General features: G+C 49.6%; 1 protein-coding gene across 1 annotated transcript; it reads right to left on the reverse strand.

Moving 5' to 3' along the window:
- Positions 1–6,411: 6,411 nt before the first annotated feature.
- LOC123026054 (phospholipase A2 inhibitor gamma subunit B-like) lies at positions 6,412–12,667 on the reverse strand. Its single transcript, XM_044435288.1, has 6 exons — positions 12,619–12,667; positions 11,323–11,439; positions 9,112–9,264; positions 7,918–8,067; positions 7,572–7,713; positions 6,412–6,499 (listed from the first exon to the last, which is right to left on the reverse strand). The coding sequence occupies exons 1-6, from the start codon at positions 12,665–12,667 to the stop codon at positions 6,412–6,414; spliced, it is 699 nt and encodes a 232-aa protein (XP_044291223.1).
- Positions 12,668–21,216: the final 8,549 nt, after the last annotated feature.

The raw sequence follows: 21,216 nt of genomic DNA on the forward strand, positions 1-21,216 counted from the left end.
GGGGCATTAACTACTTCCTGGACCCAGGTAGACCTCCCATTCTTGGCTCTGATGAGCAGCCATGAAGGGCAAGGGTCGAGAAAGCAGGTGGTGGGCTAGACTTGTCCAAGCACCTTGTCCACATCCTCAGGCTGCAATAATTGAAACTTATCCAGCAAAGACGGACCAGAGGGTGCTCTGGACACCTCCCATTCCAGAACTGTATCAACTGTGGAGTCCAATTCGTGGCAAATCTGAGCGATTTCATCCCTAAAGTGCTGGGCAAAGTCACCACAACGAGCTGCCAATGGTGCAATAGGATCTGCCTTAGGTTCAGAATGAAGCAGGCCCTGCACCACCCAGGAAGGCTCTGCTGGGTGGCACTGTGAGGATGCAGTGGAAGCAGAGAAGGATTCCTTCTTGGCAGCCTTCACCACCATAGCATAGGCTCAGCAATGAGCTCTCAAGTGCGCTTGGTCAGATTCGGCATGAGTTTTCCTCCATCCACGCTCTAGTTGTCTCCCATCCGGCTTCATCGCCCATAATGCAAGATTATACCAAGATGCTGCATGGACTCTACATGGTGGGAGAGGATGCTTAGGGGTGGTTGTGTCAGCCTCCCAAGTCATTTTCATATCCCACAGATTGACTAGGATGTCAACAAGAGTGCCAGTCATATCAACTGGAAACTCCCCCAGAGCCACAGGAATCCACCAGGATGCGGAAGACTAGAAGAGCAGACCATTTCCATTGGGTCCCACACCCTTGTGGAGGGAGAAACCGGCCCCACCTGGCCCCAGACCCTGTGTGTACTCTCTCAGGTCAGCACAGGGCCAAGAGGGAGGCTGTTGGCATTGGGTGGCATGAAAGAGCGACTGATTGTCAGGTATTTAATTTAGAAGACCTCTATTCTTGCCACTGTCGGTGATCCCTCAGTTGCAAAATAACTTGATGAGGCAATCTTGTCTCAGCAAGCAGGTACCATTCTCTGGCCTGCCTCAGGCAGCAAAATGATTTGGGCCAGGCTAGCTTAGTGAAAGAACAACTTCAAAGAGGGAAGATGCTTTATAAACGCTGGGTTTTGGTCTTGCCAGCCTTTGCTGAGCAGCCTGGAAAAGAAAGTCCAGTTTGCTGCTAGAGTCTGGGCTGTGCATCTCTCAGGCTCCCCCACCCGAGCCTTTTCTAGCACTACTCCAAGAAAAGCACGACGCCCCTCTGCCGGGGAGCCAGGAAGGGGAAGCAGGATGGGCTCCCCTCCTTTTTTGCACAACTGCCCAATGGCAGCTCCCGTGCTTTTCTCTCCTCCTTCTCCCACAGGACACCTCCCTTGCGCTGCTCCAGCTCTTTCTCCTGTATGGATGGCCTCATCAGATGGAGAGAGAAGAGGAATTGCCAGCAGCTGCTGAAAACAGGAGGAGAAATGCCTCCTGCGTGGATGTACAAGCTGCCACCGTGGATTTTACCCTCTGCAGCTGCATTGAAGTTTGCATGCAGGACCAGGAAAAAAAGAGAAAATAAAAGAACGGTGGTGGAAGGGAACTGTGTATGGCTGAAAGATGCTGCTCCTGCCTTTGGGTTCTTTCTCCTGGAGCTTAAATCTCCATCTCCATTTTCTCAGATTTTCCAGTTTTCTCCTCTAGAATGTGACTTTTAAGATGCTGCTTTGATGGGAAGGAAAAGGTAAGGGGGTGGGGAAAAGGAAGCCAGGACACAATTTTTTCTCTAGTTCTGGATTGGCTTTAGGAGCACATCCATTCCCCCCTCCCCCAGGATCAGTAGCTAAATTGGGGATGTGGGTTTTTGGAGGTGGCGGGGGGAGAAATTAATGCAAGAACCAAGGTTAAAAATAAAAGACCCTCTTCTTTGCTTCTGCGTTTTTCACAGTAGAGGAGCTGGCACTGGCATTGAACTTGTGGGGCTGGATTTAATTAAAAGAAATCCTAACAGCTTGTGAGCCCTGGACCCATTAGATCCCATTGCCCTGGCTAGGGACAGAAAGATAATGTCCCCTCCATATCATTGTTGCTTGTTTGCAATTATAATTCCATGCAATCCTATTCTCTACTAAATTAAAAGCCAGCAAAATGTTGCATTTAATTCGTACACATCTTCCACTAAAATATCTTTGAGTGCTTTTTTTCCCTCCAAAGTGCCCTTTTTTGTATTCAGACTTTTGCATTGCAAAGCTAGGCAAATAGTGCCGCCCAAAGGGTGGTCGTGGGAGGTGCTGAGGGTGGAGGGCAGAAGGACCAAACCGCAGAGATGGTGTGAGGCAGGGCCCACTGAAAAGGGGGCCTGAGCAGTCCAGGTTTATTAAAGCAAGTTAGTCGCCTGCATTTTTACTTCTGGACTTTAGATGAAAGCATGCAGGCAGAATTATATGCAATTCTTCTGGCAGCAGTAAAGGAATTAGCTCATTGGTCCTATGCATGTTTAATCAGAAGTAAATATAAGAAGATTTTGTCTCAGGTTTAATGAGACCGCAGACTCAGTCTTTTTAAACAGAGGATCCACGTGGTATAGTAGCTAAGATTGCAGGAACGCGGCTCACGAGGTCTGGGTTCTAGTTCCCACCCACCCGCATTTGGGCCATGTTGACAGACTATCAACCAGCCTACTTACAGAGTTATTGTCGTGAAGTTAAGATTGAGAGGTGGAGCAGAATTAAGTAAGCTGCCTTGAATTCCTTGAAAGGAAAAAAGTCAGGTTATAAATATCATAAATAAATACATTTACGAGACTGCTTGATTGTTCCACCTTTCCCCGGGATCAAAACTTTTGACTACAGCTCTGGAAAGAGGGAATGTCAGCAACGGTGTGTGTGGTTCTTTTTTTAAGAACCTATAGTCGTTTCAGCTAGCAGAGTAAAATTGGCAGAGACTCTTTTCCTTTCTTTCCTATTCATATACAGATATAGTTAAATGGAATAGAACTATGTAAATGACAATTCCCAAAGTGGTATCAACTTTTTAAAAATTTGCAAACATGCAATTATGTCTATTCAGACATAAGCCCTGCTAAGGTAATTGGCCTACCTTATCTGCTTCAATAATTACCTCTTTAAAAAAATGTAAAATTATTTGGGAGAATTCTAAAGATTTCAAAAGGCATGTCCATGTGCTGTTGTTTTTTTAATCACTATTCATTGGGTTACTGTTCTTATGCAGGTTGCCCCGAGAGCTTAAATTACAGGGTGACTCATTCATTGCAGAAATGATATAAGTAAAATTAATCTTCATTATTACTATCATCAACCCATAAGGCTGAGGACTGAAATAGATTTTTAAAAGCATGCTTGCATAATGTATCTTGACAAGGGCAAGAAAAGGGCAAACAGATTACTTCCAGTTTGGACAATGTCTAGCCAGGGTATTTCTGATCTCTCAAATGCTTTGAACTTTCAAAGACCTTACTCCAGAACTCTTTTCTGAGGCAGTAGACAACTTCCTAGATCAAAACCTTCACACACACAAACACCCACCAAACACCAGTCTAAAACATCTTCCTGTCTTGACATGCCTCTAGACTTCTGGCCCTCCTGATCTCCTTCAAGGAGGGCTTCCGGAGCAGGACCTCTGCCTCAGATCTCAAGAGGTGGGCAGACACATAGGAGAGAAGGGGCTCCTTCAGGTATCTCGGACCCAAGCCGTTCAGGGCTTTTTAGGTCATCACCAGCACCTTAAATTGGACCTAGACTTCAATTGGCAGCCAGTGGAACCAAGAGAGGACCAGCGTTATGTGTGACAGAGTGGGAGATGCTGGGTCATAGGAGCAGACAGTCAAGGAGGAAGCAGCCCACCCTCTTTCCCCCAGGCTAGCCCCATCCCCAGGCGTGCTTCAGGACTGCCTTGGGCCAGCCCTGACTGCCAACTTTCCTTTTATTTTGCCTCTTCTGGGGGCAAGGCCTTGGGAATTTAATGCATCTTGCAAAGCACTTTAATGAAAAGCATAAAGGCAGGAAAGCAATTTTCCATTTAGATAATGTTAGTCATATTTTTTAAAAATGTCTTTGCATCCTGCAGAGCCTTTAATGGTTTCGCAGTCCTGTTCCCTCATAATGTTGCTTGTACTTTCTTTCTGGAGAATTGCCAGGATAGTGTGTTCTCCAGACAGCACTGCAGAAGTAAGGAATGATGTAAGCATTCAAGATCCTGCCAATACCAACTTCCTTCCTTCCTTCCTTCCTTCCTTCCTTCCTTCCTTCCTAAATTGTGCAATTTATGCTCTTATGGTCCTGCAAGTATGCAGACAAAGCCCGGAGAAGTTTTGAAGTTAGTTTGGGCTGAGGAGGGATTCCTTGTAGCCCAGAGAAAGGACTCCAGTAATGAATTTCACACAATTCACAACATTTTTCATGAACCAAATATAAAGAACTTGACGTTCTTGTTGAAAAAGTTGAAAGTGGGAAAGAAGAGACAGATGCATCAATGTCAAGGAGAGAGGTTCTTTTGCCGGTTCCCACTGCTCTGGCGTGACCCGCCTCCCCTTCCACACTGTTCTGAAGGGTCCCCAAATCCTTGGAAGCAACGTTGGTGGAGACCGGAAGGAGAGGGTAAGCAGCAAAATGCACTTCTTCCCTAAACGTGGATGGAATCTTCTTCTGGATGAAAGAGGCTTCTGCCAATGGAGCACTGGACATACAACCCATACCAGCCAACCAACCCAGGTTCCATTTTGATTTAATTTTTTTGCTTGCCAGCCCTATTCCAAAAACACTCCCATATTTTCATTGTTATAATGTATGTGTGAATCATTCATCCAAAATGTAATGAGGGATCACAGCACCTTCTGAAAGACACTTCCTTAGATTGAAACAAGATGTAGTCATATTTAGGGCAGATGCATTGAAATCTCTGAGGTTAGTCATAACCAACCCAAGTGCCATTGCTTTCCATGGGCCTAGTCTGACAAAGTCAGGCTCCGATCCCTTGTAAATTTACTTCCATTGGAATGTTTTGATATTTAGACACCTATATAAGTTTAAACCAAGAAAAAAAAACTCCCTCCTACTCTCTGGGACATGCTGGGAGCTATAGAACTTAACCCTAACCCTAACGCTTTCACTAGACCAGCCCCACAAAAGTTATTTGCTACAAATACTTGAATGAGATCGCCATCATCCTGTTCAAATAAACCATGTGTGTTTCTTGACACCAATAAAGTATTGCTCATTGCTGCTGGCAAATAGCAGTGGTACCCCAAACAGGGCCCAGTGGTCAGTTTTCCCACAATGCCCCTGGAATGGCACAGCCTCCTGACGCTGCATGGTTCCGAACCAGGCATGTTTGGAGTCCGTGCTGGCAGGGTAGGAAGGGAAAGCAGGGCAGCTGCCATTGCAACCACACCCAAGCTGAGTTTTCAGATAAATAAGAAAAAATGCTACTGTTGTCAAATGCTGTTTGCACCCACATTCCTGAATACTTTATTATACGTTCAGCCCCCTCAAAACACACACACCTATTTTGTTCTCTGTCTTTTTTGTAGCTGCTTCTTTTCTGGAGGTTTTGCAGAAAACCTCAGCTCAGCTTGGATTTTAAATGTGTCTATTCAAAATATTGTTCTGCGTTTGGTGTCATTCTCAGCTACCTTCTACGCTTTCCTTACAGCTCAGTGAGTTTAATTACAGAAAAGATTTACGTTCTGCACCCCTTCCTTAATTCCTGAGCTTGTATCCTTTGATGTGGCGAGAGAGGCCTGTGTATATAGCAGAAAGTCGGGGTGTGTGGGCAGTAGTCGGCAAAGAAGCAGAACCCCCAAATTTCTGAGGAGGAGCTGAGACTTGTAGAGTGGGGATGCTGTGAGCATTTCTTGTGAGCACAACATGCGAAGCCTCAGATGAGAGATGAAGCAGAAACCTCCGTTGACCTTCTCCCCCTAAGGAAGCTGAATAAGCTGAAGCCCCTGAAACTTCTCATGGCTCCCACATGAAGGTGCACACGGGTGACACATTCTTCTCGTTTAATCAGTCAGAAGTCAGGACTGGCAGGCCAAAAAGAGCAATAAGTTATACCAGGCTTGGCTCTAACATAAAGCGCTTCTGCTCCCACAAGGCAGGGCACCAGCTCATTTCCAGTCTTCTCTAGCAATCATCGCCTCAAGTGCCACCCCAAAAGCTGCCCCTAGAAGTCATGGGACCCTCCAGCATGGGATGTGGCAGGGAGAGAAGCAGTAGGTAAGGGAGAACGGCCAGTGTGGGACCAAAGGCACAAAACCATCATTCAATACGGCGCAATCGGTGTAACCCTGGAATGCATTCGCACTCTGACGGCTCAGTCCTCAAAGAATACGGATGATCCAACGCCAGCTATGCCAAGCTCATGTCCTCTGGGGATGCTGGACTGCAACTCCCATCATCCCAGGAAGCATAGCCCATGCAGGCACACTGGCTGCAGTGCTGGGAGCTAGTGGGGGCATTTCCCCCCCACATACTGCTCAAAATTTGGCAGAAACTGGCTTGTTTCCTGGCGGTGGAGGAGAATCGTGCTCGGCAGCTGCTGGGTGGGAGGATCGGGTGGCATCTCTGGGGAGCACAAGAGAAAGGCAGGGAGCATCCCCTGCCCCGCACTCCATGGCAGGGCAGTCCAGTGGGAGTTCTGCATGTGGAAAGTCTCGTGTTCAAGCTCTAAAATGCAGGTAAAGTCTCTGAGGAAAGTGGGAGGGCTGAGGAAACATCTGGGAAAAACCTGGCCTGAAGGTTTGGGGAGCTCCAGGCACTGGGTGAAACAGAAGGCAATGGGCTGGACCGGGCAGTGGCCTGGCCCCAGCTAAGGCAGCCATCCATTGGTGTGGGATGACCTGGGGTCGGGGTGTGAGAAGCACCCACTATGCCCGCCGTGGGCTGATCATACCTTTGGTCTGCACCAGGCACTGCTCTGCACGGCACACGGTTGCATCGCGCCACCCAGGACTGAGCCGCTCCTTCACCTGCCACCAACCAGTGCCACCTGCTGGTGAGCGTGACCAACCCATGCCGTGCGTGGAGAGCTGCCTGCCGTGCAAGCTCCAGGCTGGGGGCGGTGGACTTGGGCAAGATGCAGTCCATGGCCCACCGCCTCCTCTTGGCTGGTATCGCCCATTCACTCACTGGCCTCCTTTGGGCCCCACCTGCATAGCTGACCATCGAGGCAGGCTAGGGGAGCGACACAACTGCCCTTTTCTTTCCCCTGTTCTTCTACCCCTCCGCTACTCAGTTGCTCAGAGAGGGCAGCCGAACAACAGCAAAGAGGAGGAACGGCATGGCCAGTGGACTGCAGAGACTGGGAGCAGGACCCCTGTGGGAGCAGGCACCCTGGCAGTGGCCCGATCATGCTGAGCCATGGCTCCTGCCCTGGCTGCCACATGTCATTATGCAGATCACGATGATGCATCAAAAGAGGGGGGGGGGGACCAAGGATCTTGATACTGTGGGCAATGAGAGTTCTGCGTTCTCCAAAAAGCCTATCATCTGTAGAAGGTCAAAGAGACACAAGCAAGGTGCAGTGGGGGAGGAATTGCTGGAGCAGGCACCCCAAGTCTCGCTGCTGGGGGGATATCAAAGGTGGACTGTCCCAAAGAGGAGCCCAGCAGGGACCAAAAGAAAGAATCCACAGAACCCCGAAATGGTGCTGGCTGCCCCAGTGGCAAGCTTGCATTGGCTGTCTGTCAGTAAAGTCGTCGCACCAGTGGAGAACATCTCCATAGTCTCACAGAAATCCTTGTTGGCACAGCCCTTCATGGTGGTCTTTATTTTTCCATCTGGAAAAGAAGATAGCAGGAGATGACAGTCAGCACGGAGGGTTTGCGGTGCCCCATGATTGCCTTCCATGATTGGTTTTCGGAGAAGGCATCAATCTCCTCTCCACCCCAGAAGGGGCTAATGGTGCAAATAATGCTGTTCCCGCCACTGGGTAGGTGTGTGTGCGTGCTGGGGGGCTGGGGGAGGAAATCAGGGCCTGTTACCTTCCTCTGTTGTCTGCTGAAACACCTCGGCGCAATAGACCTCGCCCGCTTTAGCACAGTCGATGGTCTCTTCCTTGCATTCAGTCCCCTGAGAGAAGCAGGCTGGGCAGGTCTTCTTTTCACTGGCCGAAGACGTGTTTCTGGTGGGCCCTGCAAGGGAAAGGAGGCAGTTAGATTAGAGGAGAAAGCAGACCGGTGTAGCCCAGAAGATCACTCCCTCTAGAATCCTAGAATAGTAGAGTTGGGAGGGGCCAGAAGGCCATTGAGTCCAACCCCTGCTCAGGGCAGGCCTCCCAGTCAAACTCTCCTCTCAGAGCGCTGTCCAGTTGCGTCCTGAATGCCTCCCGTGTGGAACAGCCCACCACCTCCCTAGGCCATGGCTTCCATTGTCATACTGCTCTGACAATCTGGAAAATTTTCCTGATATCGAGCCAGAATCTGGTTTCCTGGAACCCAACTCTGTTCAATCATCTCAACAAATTACATCACCAGGCCACCTCCTAAATCCCTCTTGAGGTTTCTGATTGGTGACAGGCTGATGCTTTAGTCTGTTCTTTGCAAAATCTTTTTTCATGTTACCTGATGGGACCACAGCTAGGAAGACGGGTCAAAGCCATGCCTGGCTTATTTGGCCAGTGTTGAATCAGTCTTTGGAAGTCTGATGTTCAGAGTCAACTCAACTTGAACTAGGAGTCTTTTGGGGTGTGACTGAGTTTTTGCATCTGTGTGCTTATATCTTAAAGGATTCTGCAAATGCTACGGAGAAGAAGACTGCTTAATGTAAGACCCTGTTGTTGTCAACTGGAAGGGACCCTTTGGGTTGACTTGACTGCATATCAGTGCCAGGAATCTGGCTTTCAGTTTTCTCCTGATCAGTGGAGTAGCATCACGGGAGGCAGGGGGTCAGGTACAGCTGCCTCTTCCCTCCCAGTATGGAAGCTGGCAGAAATTCACTACTGTGATTCCTACAGCAGGGGGAACAGACAAAATCAAATTATCCCAAAGGAGACCTGGAGTCATTTATCTGTTGGGACTGTTGGTTAAGTGATCAGAGTACAGACTTCTGCAATTCCAGTGGATTTAAAGGGTGGGGAGAAGGCATACGACAGAGGAAAAGTTCATGTGATAGAAGGCTCTCAGAGAGTTGGATAAGACAAATTGGGGAAAGGAAAGTGGGGAAAGGCCATGACTCACAGGAGGAAGGGTTCTTCTGGCAATCAGCTCCCACACAGCAGGAAATGTTGCTTATGATGGTTCCTCCCTTGCCCATATCTAAGACACTGATTCCCTTGTTGCACAGGGAAGATCGGATGCACTTCTTCTCAATGTGGTTGCTCTGGTTGGATGCTGTGGGGATCAAGAAGGAGACACGATCTTAGAAAAAGGGGATGAGGTGGATGATAGAACAGCTAAATAGCATTTTTGGACTAGCAACACCAGAGCCGATCTGCCTGTCTGGAGCTACCCAAAGTCATTCCACAATGTGTGGCTTTTCAGAGAAGCTTTTCTTTGTTGTGGAGAAAAAGGGGATGGTGTGATCCAAAGAAAAGTGCCAGTTTACAAGGAGGCAAGGTGAAGCTGCAAACTGCTGCATGAATTTCTACTGACACTATGGAAACATTCAAATCCCCAGGCTGCCCAAATTGTCATAGCTCTTACTTTGAGAAATGTGTCTCTGCCTTATGAGGAAAGAAAACTTGGATACTCTGAGTTGAGAAGCCTGTTGGAGATTGGATTCCATCACAAACTCATGATGCTGAGACTGTCTTTTGAGAAGAACTGTTTCTGGGTGATGCATTTACCCACTGGGAAGATCACTATTTGCAGTCAGGTGATGTTCAGGAATGTGCTAAACAGCCAATTGAAATTACAGTCCCTTCATTAGGACCACAGAGTCCGAAGAAGGCTGGGTAAATGAGGCAAGGTTTTGCTTTTCCTCTGCCTTTCTGATCCAGGTCTGCACTGGCTTGTGAGTTTTCCCTCCTATAAAAATTCATACCTATTTTTGTACACTTCTTGCTAAATGTATGCCTATTTGTATGGCTTTCTTAAAGGTACATCTGCCTACCACCCACTGAGGACAGCAGTGTGGTCTGATGCACATGTTTATTTATGTATTCTGTTTCTTTCCCCTCTTATTCCAGATGTACACATTTGCACATTCAGAGATACACATTTGAAGGTATTCATCCTCTTCCCCCCACAAACCACCTAAGGGAAAAAAAACTCCTTTTTGCAAGTCTCAGAACTGCATAGATTCCTTTCATAAGGTGCATTCCACTGCAAGTTTTGGGGGGACGGTGCCAGTTGGGCACTCTCATGTCAAATTGTGATCCCAGCTGATTTTTCACCCACTCTTACTTCCAAATCAATTCATGTTTTGAAGAGCTCCAGGGCTGCTTTGGCAAGTGCGCGGGTCTTTGCACACAGTGCCTGTACCCCGACCAGCCACGAGGGGAAACCCTACTTCCTTTCAGGGAAAGAGCTTCAGCCACTCCTCAGAGATATGGCCTCTTCTCCAAGCTGCAGCCACCGCCCCTCTCTGGGCCTTCTGGATCCATCGGTTTTGCTCCATGCTCCTCTGCTAGGACACCGAAACCTCAGGAAAACTAGCGCTCGCCCCGGCTTGGCCTCTGCATCTCCTCCCATTCTCCCAGCTCTGGCATGAGGGGGCTTCCAGCAGCCCGGGAAGGGTTCTGCCTACCTCTGGCTATGACAACATCTGCTGCAACCACGCACTCTCAGAACCCCCATCAGGGTTGTTTGGGGGCCCAGAAGCAGCAGCCTTTGCCAGAGCAGTCTGCCGTTGCTGCGATGTTCTCCCCCCAGCTACCCGCCTCTCCCCCATCCAAAACCAAAAGCAAGAACAAATGGGTGGACCCAAAGCATGCATTTTGAGGCGACCACAGCATTTCCGTATTGCTTCCTGGCATCTCAGAGCAGCCCTAAGACCTTGAAAAGGTACTCAATATCCAGGAGCACAGTAGGGAGAATTTTCACTAATGGAGGCTCCAGATGATGAAGTCATCAAAGGGACCAAACGTCATGATTCCTGATCTACAGGGCACTTAGCATGAATGTGTGATGCAGTGGTTAAGAGCATGGGACTGGGACTCAGAGGATCTGGGTTTGAGTCCCCACTCAGCCATGGAGCCAACTGGGTGACTTTGGGCCAGTCACAGACTCTCAGCCCAGCCTACCTCACAGGGTTGTTGTTGTGGGGATAAAATGGAGGAGGAGATGTAAGCTGCCTTGAGCCCTTGGTAGGAAAAAGGCAGGATATAAATAAATAAATAAAAATGTTCCAGCCGGCCCAGCCCACGGAAGTGAGAATGCCGTTGTACATTTGCCCAAGATCCATTCATTCATCCATCCCATTTCTGTCTTTAGGTCATTTGCACTTACCAATGATCTTCACTGTCTGGATGATGCCACACTTGTCATATTCAGGGTCACAGGCCTTCATAAGTCCCTGGCAAGCCTTCCCAGTGGTGTTGCAAGTGGGACATTCTAGAGACACTCCTAAAAGCAGGAGAAGAAAGGGTCAAGCAGATTCACCTCCTTGCCTCTCACATTCTTTTCTTTGGCAGGGCAAAGAAGAGAGTGGCCATCCAATTTCAGCAAAACCTACAATGGTTTCTCTTGAGGTGCTTCCAAAAATGGTGATTGGCAGCGTCCCAGATCCATCAGGTCCTGAACTACCCAAAACCACAGTTCACATGATACAAGGGTGGCTAATAAGCCACAGTGGCTTGCCAACCGGCCAGCCGGCTAATTTCACTAATCGCCCTCACCAGGTTGTTGTGATGTCCAAACAGCAAGGTTACATACGAGTGGCTAACAAGCCACCCAGAGCCCACACTCTGCTGTGGGTTTGGTGGGCAGCTTGTTAAACATCCAAGCCACCCATCCTCATTGTGCTCAGACATCACAACTGTGCCACACACAGGGTCGTTAGCAGCAGGGGCTATTGATTCCACTGTCAGGGAGGCAGGCGTGCGCCTGGGGTTTCTAAAGAGCTGTCCGTGGTGCTGATCTTAGCGGCTCCAAAGAGCTGTCCGTGGTGCCTAATTGAGCCTAGAGTTCAGCACCATGGATAGCTCCTTAAAGGCAGATGCCCCACGCAAATACGGCTCCTTAAAGGCAGATTTAAGGAGTGGATGCTCCAAGCATATACATCACTCCGCTGATGTTACAGCCAGCAGCATCCGCTGTTGGTTAAAGAAATGAGCCAGCACATGACTGGTACGTAAAGGAGTGAATAACGAGCACCGTGGCTTAGAAACTCCCCCCCCCCTTGTGTCACGCAAACCCACCACCGTCTTCTCTTCGTGCAAAGCAACCTTAGCCCTATTCCCAGTGCTGACTCAAGAGCAGCCTATAGTGGAGCCCAAATATTCCCCCACACATGCCAATTAAACAAAACAAACCTTGCTGTTCCATTTAGACAACAGTTCTTGCCTTCATCTATTTTTAGCAACTTAGCCCCTGATACTGCCAGAATGAAGTCACTCCATCCTCTTATTTCAATACATTATCAAATGTGGTTACTGCCTATGTACACCTGCAATGGGTGAGTTGACAATTCCAAGAAAACATTTTCAGAGTTAGCAGATATACACAATTATTTCTCTCATTTTTCCCCTTCTGGAGAAGGCTTGGACCTCCTGAATTCCAGCCATCCTAAGACAAGCTACTCACCCCTAGCTATGAACAGAGCAAGGAGGCAGATGATGAAAGGGGTCTCCATGGGACCAGATGGTGCCTGAGGCTGGAATCAGAGCTGGGCTGGAGAGCTTGTTGCATGCAGCAAAGTCTCTGTCTCTGATCTAGCTGGGGTTGCTTGACAGAGAAAGCAGCCAAACATTTCCCAGAAAGAGGGAGGAGGCACCAAAACAACTCCCCACCCTCCGCCTTGCTCCCCACCCCCCTCTGAGGCACTGAGGCCAACTTCGAGTGGTGACAAAGCAGCTTTCTGAAGAAGAGCTGAACGGAGCCATCTCTGTAACTCTCAGTTTCCATTTGACATCCTTGCAGAAAAGATAAGAAATACCTTCTGAGATACTGGGGGAAATGCTGACCTTTGAAAAGGGGGATGTACGTACCCAGCAACAGCTCACCTTCCAGTCAGACCTTGCTTTGGATAGTTTGGGCTCGCGTCAGTCCACATGTCCTTTGCAATGCCTCAGTCTACTGCTGGTCTCTTCCTGCTGGTTGTGGACAAGTCAGAAGAATTCACAGGGTAACCCTGAGCTGAAGCAGTTTTGCAATTACAGGTTACAATGCCCTGTTGCAATGTGCTTTGATTAAATCATAGAAAGGGACTGGAGGCATTGCTTCTTTTCCTGGGGAACCCTGCCAAATAATACCCTGTGTCTCTCAAGGGGCATTGCCCATGCAGTGGGAAAAGGATCACATTACATGGGGAGGGATCCTTCTTTTAACATTGACCCTCCCTAATTTGGTGGCCTCCAGTCATGTTGGAGTACAACTGCCAACACATCTAGAGGATGCCAGGCTTCTGGGAAGCTGACCTTTGTGGTCGGGCAGTTTGGAATGCGAGCCCGCAAAGGGGAGTCTGAGGATTTTTGGCAATTGGATGCCGAAATAAAAGTCTGACCTGCTCTGATGGTATGCTGTTTCTTTCTGAAGAATTTCTCTCTCTCTCTCTCTCTCCCTCCCTCCCTCTCTCTCTCTCTCGGTATGTGTGTGTGTCCAGAACAAACTCATATACCCAGAACAGCTCACAAACTATCCAAAGCAAAACAATGAAGCAAATTACTTTGCAGTAGCCTTCCCCAGCCCCCAGAGTTTGGGGACAGTTGCTCCCGAACTGCCATCCTCTCCAGCCAGGACTGTCATTGGCTGCTCTGGTTGGAGGTGATGGGAGTTTCCAGCATGTCTGGAAAGTTCCAGGCTGGGAAGGCTGCTTTCAGCACTCGGAACTGGGTGTGTCCCTGCACGCTCCCCCTATTTTTTCCAGACTCTTTCCCTCCTCTCTCCCTGTTTCCCCTTTTCCTCACTTCTCTCTCTCTCTGCTTCCCCCTCCGTGCCTGCATCTCTGCCTCCCAGCCTCTCCTGTCTCCCCCAGACACTCCCCCAGGCACACACTACCATCAATATTCAGTATCCTGGACAAGGGAGTTGACTCTCCAATGGCTGCCTCCGGAACTGGGTGCAAGAGGGAGGGACACAACGTGCAAATTTGTGCATGAGGAGTGGAAGAAGCTGGGAGACTGGGCAAGAGCTGAGAGAAGAGGAAACTGCAGCCCTTCAACTGGCCAAGCTGGGCTCGCCACACTCGTTAAGGACCCAGGCCGATGCCCCTTCAGCCTGCCATGGTGGGTCCCTCCTCCGGGTCATCCACAGTCAAGAGCTCACTGGCCTCGGGAATCCACCACTGATGCAGCCTGCCCTCAACCATCCCACTCATGCACCTGTACCCAGAACCTGCCCTGAATGGTGCTTGCTCCATGGAAAAGGCCCCCCCCTCCCTCCCTCTCTGATGCTTTGCTTGGGCTTCCTCTGGTCCAGATGGGTGGTGGCATCCACAGTCATTCAACGGTGATCCAGAACTGGCACAGCATCTACAGCAGCAGGAAAATCTCTGCCCTTGGTGTTTCTCTGATGAAAGTCTCCACATGGATCCAAGACAAGGGAAACTGACGGGCTGCTGCCCCCGCCCCCCCCCCCCCCCCGAGCAGCACCACCCTCAGATCGCTCCCAGATCAATCTCCCTTCACTGGCTGCTGCAGCAGCTGGCAGGCAGCTGGAACCAGACCCAGGAAGGGGCAGCTCTTCTCTCTCTCTCGTCTGCCTTCCTCCTTCCCCACTTATTGGCATCTGTCATTGATTGCCTATGTTCCCTCCCCTGGCTTTTACTTCCTCCATCATTAGCATCCTCTGTGTGCTCATTAAAAGCTGGCTTCTCCATCTCTCCCTCCCTCCCTCTCTCTCTCTCTCACACACACAGAGAGAGAGAGAGAGAGAAAGAGACTGCAGCAAGGAGCTTTGCCATACATGAATGGTGCTTTCCAAGTTGAGTTTGTCTTTTTACTGGGACCAAGTGATAGCAGCTGAACCAAGGAGCATGAAACACTGGGCCTCAGTAGCAGACCTGAGCTTGCGGCCCTTCCAGGTAAGAGCGAAGCCACAAGCGCCCTTCCATTCAGCAGCCAAATTCGAGGGTGGGCAAGGGGCAACTGCTTTGCTAAGCAGCAGGTCTCCAGCCCCACGGAGCATCATTGCCCAGAGCTCTCTCAGTGGATCCCTCTAAGTCAGGGGTCTCAAACTTGCGGCCCGCGGGCCAATTGCCGGGATGGGCGGGGCACGGGGGGGCACCCTGCGGCCTTCAAAGCACCGGTGGCACCCGGGCCAGCCACGGGATGAGCGGCCCACCACCACCGTGGTGGGGGAATACTTGATGCGGCCCAGCCTCACCCAGCCTCTACTTCCAGTGGCCCCCAGGTAAGCTGAGTTTGAGACCCCTGGTCTAAGTGGTCTGGTGCAGCATAGATAGCTCCCTAGGGGCTCTTAACCTCCCTTCCTCCAAATCATGGGTGGGGAAGTCAGCTCAGAGGCTCTGTCCAGCCCCCCTGGAATCCCCAGCCCCAGACGGCTGCACCGCCTCTCCCTCAGCCACTAATCGATTGGTGCTTACTTGGCTTGTGTGCCATTTTCCCCATTGCAAAAGGCCGAAACGCCTTGCCAGGGCCTCAGTTCCCAGCACTAAAAGCATTAAGCTGAAATGTGTGCTGCAGGGAAGTGCCTTTTTGCTCCACCCCCTTTCCTTGCAGCTCACCGGGCAGTCTTCCTCTCTGGCCACCCCGAACGCACCATCCCAGAGCTTCTCCAAAATATAATCCAGCCCTTGAGCTGAAAGAGCCAGATTATAGTTTGCATGGTGCACAAAACCGAAGCTTGGCATTCCATGCACTTTGGGTGCTCTGGGCTTGCAAACATTCCCCACAACAAGCCTACATGCTATTTCCCCGGAGCCAAACTCTGCATCCTCCTGGAGATGGAGACATTATCTCATTTCCATGACATCAACTGCCTCCCCCCACCCCCCTTGTGCTCTGCTTAGCCATGCAACAGACCACAAATGCTTCGCATATTGTCTCTTGAGGGTCAAACCAGAGGTGACATTGACTGAGTGGGGTTGCAATTAATGTGTCTAGTTTTTAAATTCCCAGAGTAGGGAGGATTGGATCTAGGTTGAGGCCATGTTGCAGGAGTAGCAGAACCTGATGAAATCCAGTCCAACCCCAGAAGGAAGACCCTCCTAGTCACCCTGTGATTCAATCGTAGCCTGGGATCTTCATGTGATTTCCTCATACTTGCTTCAGACACCAGAGGCCCTAAACAAAATGCAAGCCGCTTGCATCAGACGTGCCCTCTGGGTTGACATGTGATTGTTCTTACGGGCTTGGAAATGCCGCTTTCCCTTTGACCCAGAAGAGCGGCTGGCAGAACACCAGGTTGCTCAGGGGCCAGTGATCCATCCACCAAGGAATACCCCACAATTTGGGGGTGTCCTTCAGGAGCACAACGCTTGCCAGTAGATGGCCCCTCTTCAGCCTTGGTTCTTCTGATTGTCCTGCTCACTGGACCAACGCACCGCATCTCTGGCTTGCCATTATTCAAAACATCTTGCTGAAAGCAGGTACTGAGCCTTGCACGGTTACCCAGGCTCCAGGGAAGACATCAGCACATAATCTAATGATTAGGGACCTCTTTGACCTAGTCATCACATGGCAGCAGTTTTTCTTCTTGTTGCAGCTGTAACCATTCTTATTTTTAGTTAAACTCGGCTCTTCCATTTTTATTAGTGCTATTATTGCTATTGTTGTAATTATTATATTGCAGTTATATCCTGCCATGTTCCCCTTTACAAGAATCCAAGGAAGCTGATAGGGTTTTCCTCCTCTCAATTTTAGCCTCGCAGGGTTGTTGTCATGAGAATAAGAAAATCGGAAGGGGAGGAGTTACCGTGAGTTCCTTGTGCAGGGAAAAGGGCAAGAGAGAAGGGTAAGAAATGAACAACATCAACTGGGGATGATTGCTAGTTTCCTCAACGCACCACATGTGTTGTTTTTTCTCATCAGTCATTTCGCTAGTTCTGTGACGTGTGTATCATTATCCCCATACTTCAGATAAAGGTTGGGAGGAAGAGGCAGATAAAACATGTTCTGCCTTCTCCTTTTCCTCTTCTGTTTCCTCTTTCTCATTCTATTTCTGGTGAAATAAAGCTATGCAAGACTCTGAAACCCAAGTTGCACATTACCTTAGAGGCCATCGTCCTCAGCCTCCCCTTTGGTGCATGAACTCCCCAAGGGGCCAAGGATTAAAATCTCATATGCGTTGTGTTGTGTTGCGTTGCATTGTGCTGCACTGCATTGTGTTGGTTTTTCTGCCTCCCATAATGCAAATTAAGAGTTTTAGGATGCCAAGCTGGGCCAGCCTTCTGAGCTTCTGCAGAGCCGCTGAAGGCACTGGGAAAGAGGCCCGGCCTTGGCCAGGGCCCAGTGGTGAGTGCGCTGCAGTGAGAGCAGATGAGGGGCGGGGGGGAGGGGCAGACCATTAAGCGTTCTTCATCACTTGGGCTTTTTACAACATTGTGCCTTGCATTATCTAAATGGGAAATATCTCAAATGAAGCATCTCAAATGTGAGAGAAATGCCCTCCAGTAATACTGTTTGGCTTGAATCTGAAGCTGTTTCCCCACACTCGTTGGCTTGGATAAGGGGCGGTTGCCCCAGGCCCAGCACCACAGGCCCTGATGGGCCCTTCATGCCCGCGGCCGGTCTGTTATTTTCATGCTCTTCTGAACCCTTTGCATCCGGCTCTGGTGCTTGAAAGGGAGACAGGAGGCGGCTGCCGTCATCTTCGCTTCTCCAGACCAACAAATCCGGGGTGACTTTCCATTCGGAGGGGCAGTGGGTCTCTCACACTGTCCTGATCTGCTTATGGCAGCCACAGGATAATTCCCCACAGCTGATGAGCAGTACAGAGTTTCCAGCAGACTTAGTACATAGCCTGCCCAGTTCCTGTCCCTGAATGAAGACTGGCATCATTCTGGGGCATTTGCAGGAGGGGGGAGAGAGCGGGAAGGAAACTGCTGAAGAGTGCAAAGGCCATGAAGCCGCCCAAAAGAATCGACAGGGTCCCTCTCCTGGCAAAGCTCATCACACAGAGTGACCAAGGCAGTTTCCACTCCAAAACTGGGCCTCCAGCCTGATTGCAATGGATCTCTTTAATGGATCTCGTTCCAGAGTGCCTGGAACTGGCTGCCTCGTTTGCTCGCTGCATTTGCCAGCATGAGCGTAAAAGTGCCAAGGCAGTCAAGCAGGGACGTGAAGGGGGGAAACCTAGCCCAGGTTTTTGTTTGCTTGCTTGTTTATCCGCACCCATATGCATGGCGTGTTTCAGCATTCAAGAGGACAGTTCTCTGCTCCAAGGAGCTTACAATCTAAAATTTGACAATGAGGGAAGATTGGAGAAAAGAGGCAGAGCTGGAGGCAGGGTGCGAATGGAGAGGAATATACGTCTATTAGTCATCCTTAGCAGAGGCTTGGCAGCACATGGGCAATCAGAGGATGAGCCGAAAGTCTCATTGAATTAAGAGGACTTTGAAAAGGGATTTAATGGAAGTGATGGGAATTCACCATCCTGGGAACCTGAACTCTCTGTGTCAGGGCTAGCCAGAGGGCCATTATGGTGCAGGGTATGAGTGTCACCCTGGGACTGGGACTAAGAAGACCGGATTCCAAGTCTCCACTTGGCCATGAAGCTTGCTGGGTGACTTTCAGCCGGTCACTGACTCTCTGCCTGGTCTACCTCCTAGGGTTGTTGTTGCAACAATAAAATGCAGAAGAGGACATTCTTGCAAGCTGCCCTGGGTTTCTTGCCAGAAGGAGAAAGGTAGGATACAAGTGCAGTGTAGTGTAGTGTAATGCCCAAGACTGACAGCCATCACAAATAAGTGGATATGTTGCTGATTTAAAACAACAAACCCCCCAGAGCTTCAAGATTCTAGAATGTAAAAACTCAGGAGAAGCACTTTCTATATTCTTTGGACTACATAACCGCCAAGCAGCACTGCCACTTCTCAAGTGTGATGGGAATTTCCCTGCCCCTGCTGTAGGACAGCACAAGCGGGCACACTTTCGGCCTTGCCCTTTCCTGGAAAGAGCTTCTCTGATCAAATCATCACAAGCCATGTCTCATCTGCAGACATGTTTGTCTGATGAAATCTTTTTTTGCTCCTCAGAGGGGAAGAGGTAGCATCTGAGAATGCTGCTCCTCTGATTATGGATGAAGCTGAAACAGGGCGTCCATGAGTGTTGTGTGGGCCACAGGAAGGAGCTAAGCTAACGGTAGCAGCAGGAGTAGGAGGAGGTGGGAGGAGCAGAACAGGAAACACAAGGGGGCTTCGCATTGATGCTCCAAGAAATGAGGCCTCCCCAGGAACGGTGGTGAAGGCAGGCAGCGCTGGCGGGGGGCGCAGCCAGATAACATCCCTTGGCCATGTGGAGCGTGTAAGTGAGAACCCCAGAAAAAACAGACATCCCCTCGCTCTGCTCACAGATGCTTCATGTGCCGCAGCTTCTGGGAGCAAATCCCAAAAGGACGGCAGCTGCAAAGAGAAATGAGCGCATCTCATTCCAAATGAGACCGTGTCCTGTTGTGCTGAATCTTAATTCAATTTTGATCCAGTTAAATGGATTGAATTGCTGGGTGTTTTGTTCCCAACCTCCGGTGTAGCGAATACCACAGGGTAACCAACTGCCCTCAAAAGGAACTAGATCAGATTTACTCTACAGTAAAGCCACTGAAATCTGGTCCGGTTGTTCGTAACACTTGCAAACTCCAGTCCGTCACCCGGTCAAACCATTCCACGTCAGCCCTGGATGAGAGCTACCTTTCCTGCACAGGTGTGCTCAGGATTGCCTTGGGACTGGAGAGCAAAGGGAAGCCCATTCTGGCTTCTTCCAACAGCCAGAGGACTTTGGGCCACTGGGAGCCTTCAGCCCCTGCGTCTCAGGAGCGCCTCAAGCCGAGGGGCTGGCCAACTTCATCCACCCATCCTGCAGAAAGGGAGCTGTTGCTGGGCCGCACTTACAGAATTAGCAGCAAGTAAGTTGGCAATAGATCAAATGGTGCTCCTCAGAGACTTTCTGATATTTACAAGGGATTCCAGCATGCCCACAACATAAACACAATGGTTCTCCGATCCAGCGCAATCCATGATCCTTCTGGCTGTGTGGAAATCGGAGTGCGGCAGCTGGCTCATTCCATGAAGGAGTAACTGGTGAAGGGGAGAAGGAGCTGGGCCTCTGTGACCTTGGATGTGGCTTGGAGGACCACCTGCACCAGGGGGAACCTAGCCCAGCCTTCAGGAGCCAGGCTGGTGGGAGCCAAAGGGCGGGCGGGAGGGAGGGAGGTGTCACCCAGGCTGTGCTGTCAAATGAGGGAGGAACAGCGGTGGCCCCCTGATGTTCTCTGCAGTTACCTGCCAAAGGTTCAGGTCAGGAAAAGTGGTCAGAAGAGGGGAGAGAACTAAACTCTGGTGTTCGAAGCAGGTTGCAGCTAATAAGACCTCCCGTCAGGCTTGAACATATTCATTTTTATTTATTTATTAGATTTATATCCCACTCTCTTCTTATAATGAACTCAAAGTGGCTTCTGTGAATCTCCTCTTCCTGTTCTCAATTATCCCTTCAACAACAACCCTGTCAGGTAGGTTGGGATGAGAGTCCATCCTGAAGGCTTGGATGACTCCTTGGTCTAATTTCTCTTCATCCCTCCATGAACACTTGTGTTAAAAATATTGAATGGAAAGCTTAAATTCTCCAGAGGGGATTTGAACTCACAGACTTGGGCTCCGCAGTCTGGAATCTTCCCCACTGGGCTCCATGAATATGCTTGGCTGATTTAATTATTTAGGGTTTTAGTCAAAATGTGACACACACTCATGCATTATGTCCCGGGGGGGGCAGGGGCTTGAAATTCAAGCACAGGATTCCTTCTCTTTATTAAATCTGATAGAGTCAAATCAAGAAATGTCCTTTTTTGCATCACTCTATTAGATGGGCGTCTGGAAAAGTATTCCATTTCAAAGCCTCTTCTGTTGAGTCTGTTCAATTTAAATATAAAGACGCATTAGAATTGTTGCCAGTCAGAAACTTGGCACCTGGAGCACAGGTGGAATGGAAATGCACACAGGTCGCCTGGATGCAGTCTTCCATATTATGGTGAGAAGTGCTGTATTTACATTTAGAGGAAAATTATTTTGAA

This window comes from Varanus komodoensis, unplaced genomic scaffold (genome assembly GCF_004798865.1).
Source record: "Varanus komodoensis strain SLA01 unplaced genomic scaffold, ASM479886v1 scaffold29_1, whole genome shotgun sequence".
In the NCBI taxonomy this organism is placed as follows: domain Eukaryota; kingdom Metazoa; phylum Chordata; class Lepidosauria; order Squamata; family Varanidae; genus Varanus; species Varanus komodoensis.

What these genes read in the sequence shown, in the direction of transcription:
- LOC123026054 (XM_044435288.1), bottom strand. Translation starts at nt 12,667, where the DNA reads ATGGAGACCCCTTTCATCATCTGCCTCCTTGCTCTGTTCATAGCTAGG. An exon ending in TGCTCTGTTCATAGCTAGGG is followed by an intron (nt 11,440 to 12,618) that starts GTGAGTAGCTTG and finishes TCCTGCTTTTAG; the next exon opens with GAGTGTCTCTAGAATGTCCC. An exon ending in GCAGCCAGCACCATTTCGGG is followed by an intron (nt 6,500 to 7,571) that starts GTTCTGTGGATT and finishes TGTGCTCCCCAG; the next exon opens with AGATGCCACCCGATCCTCCC.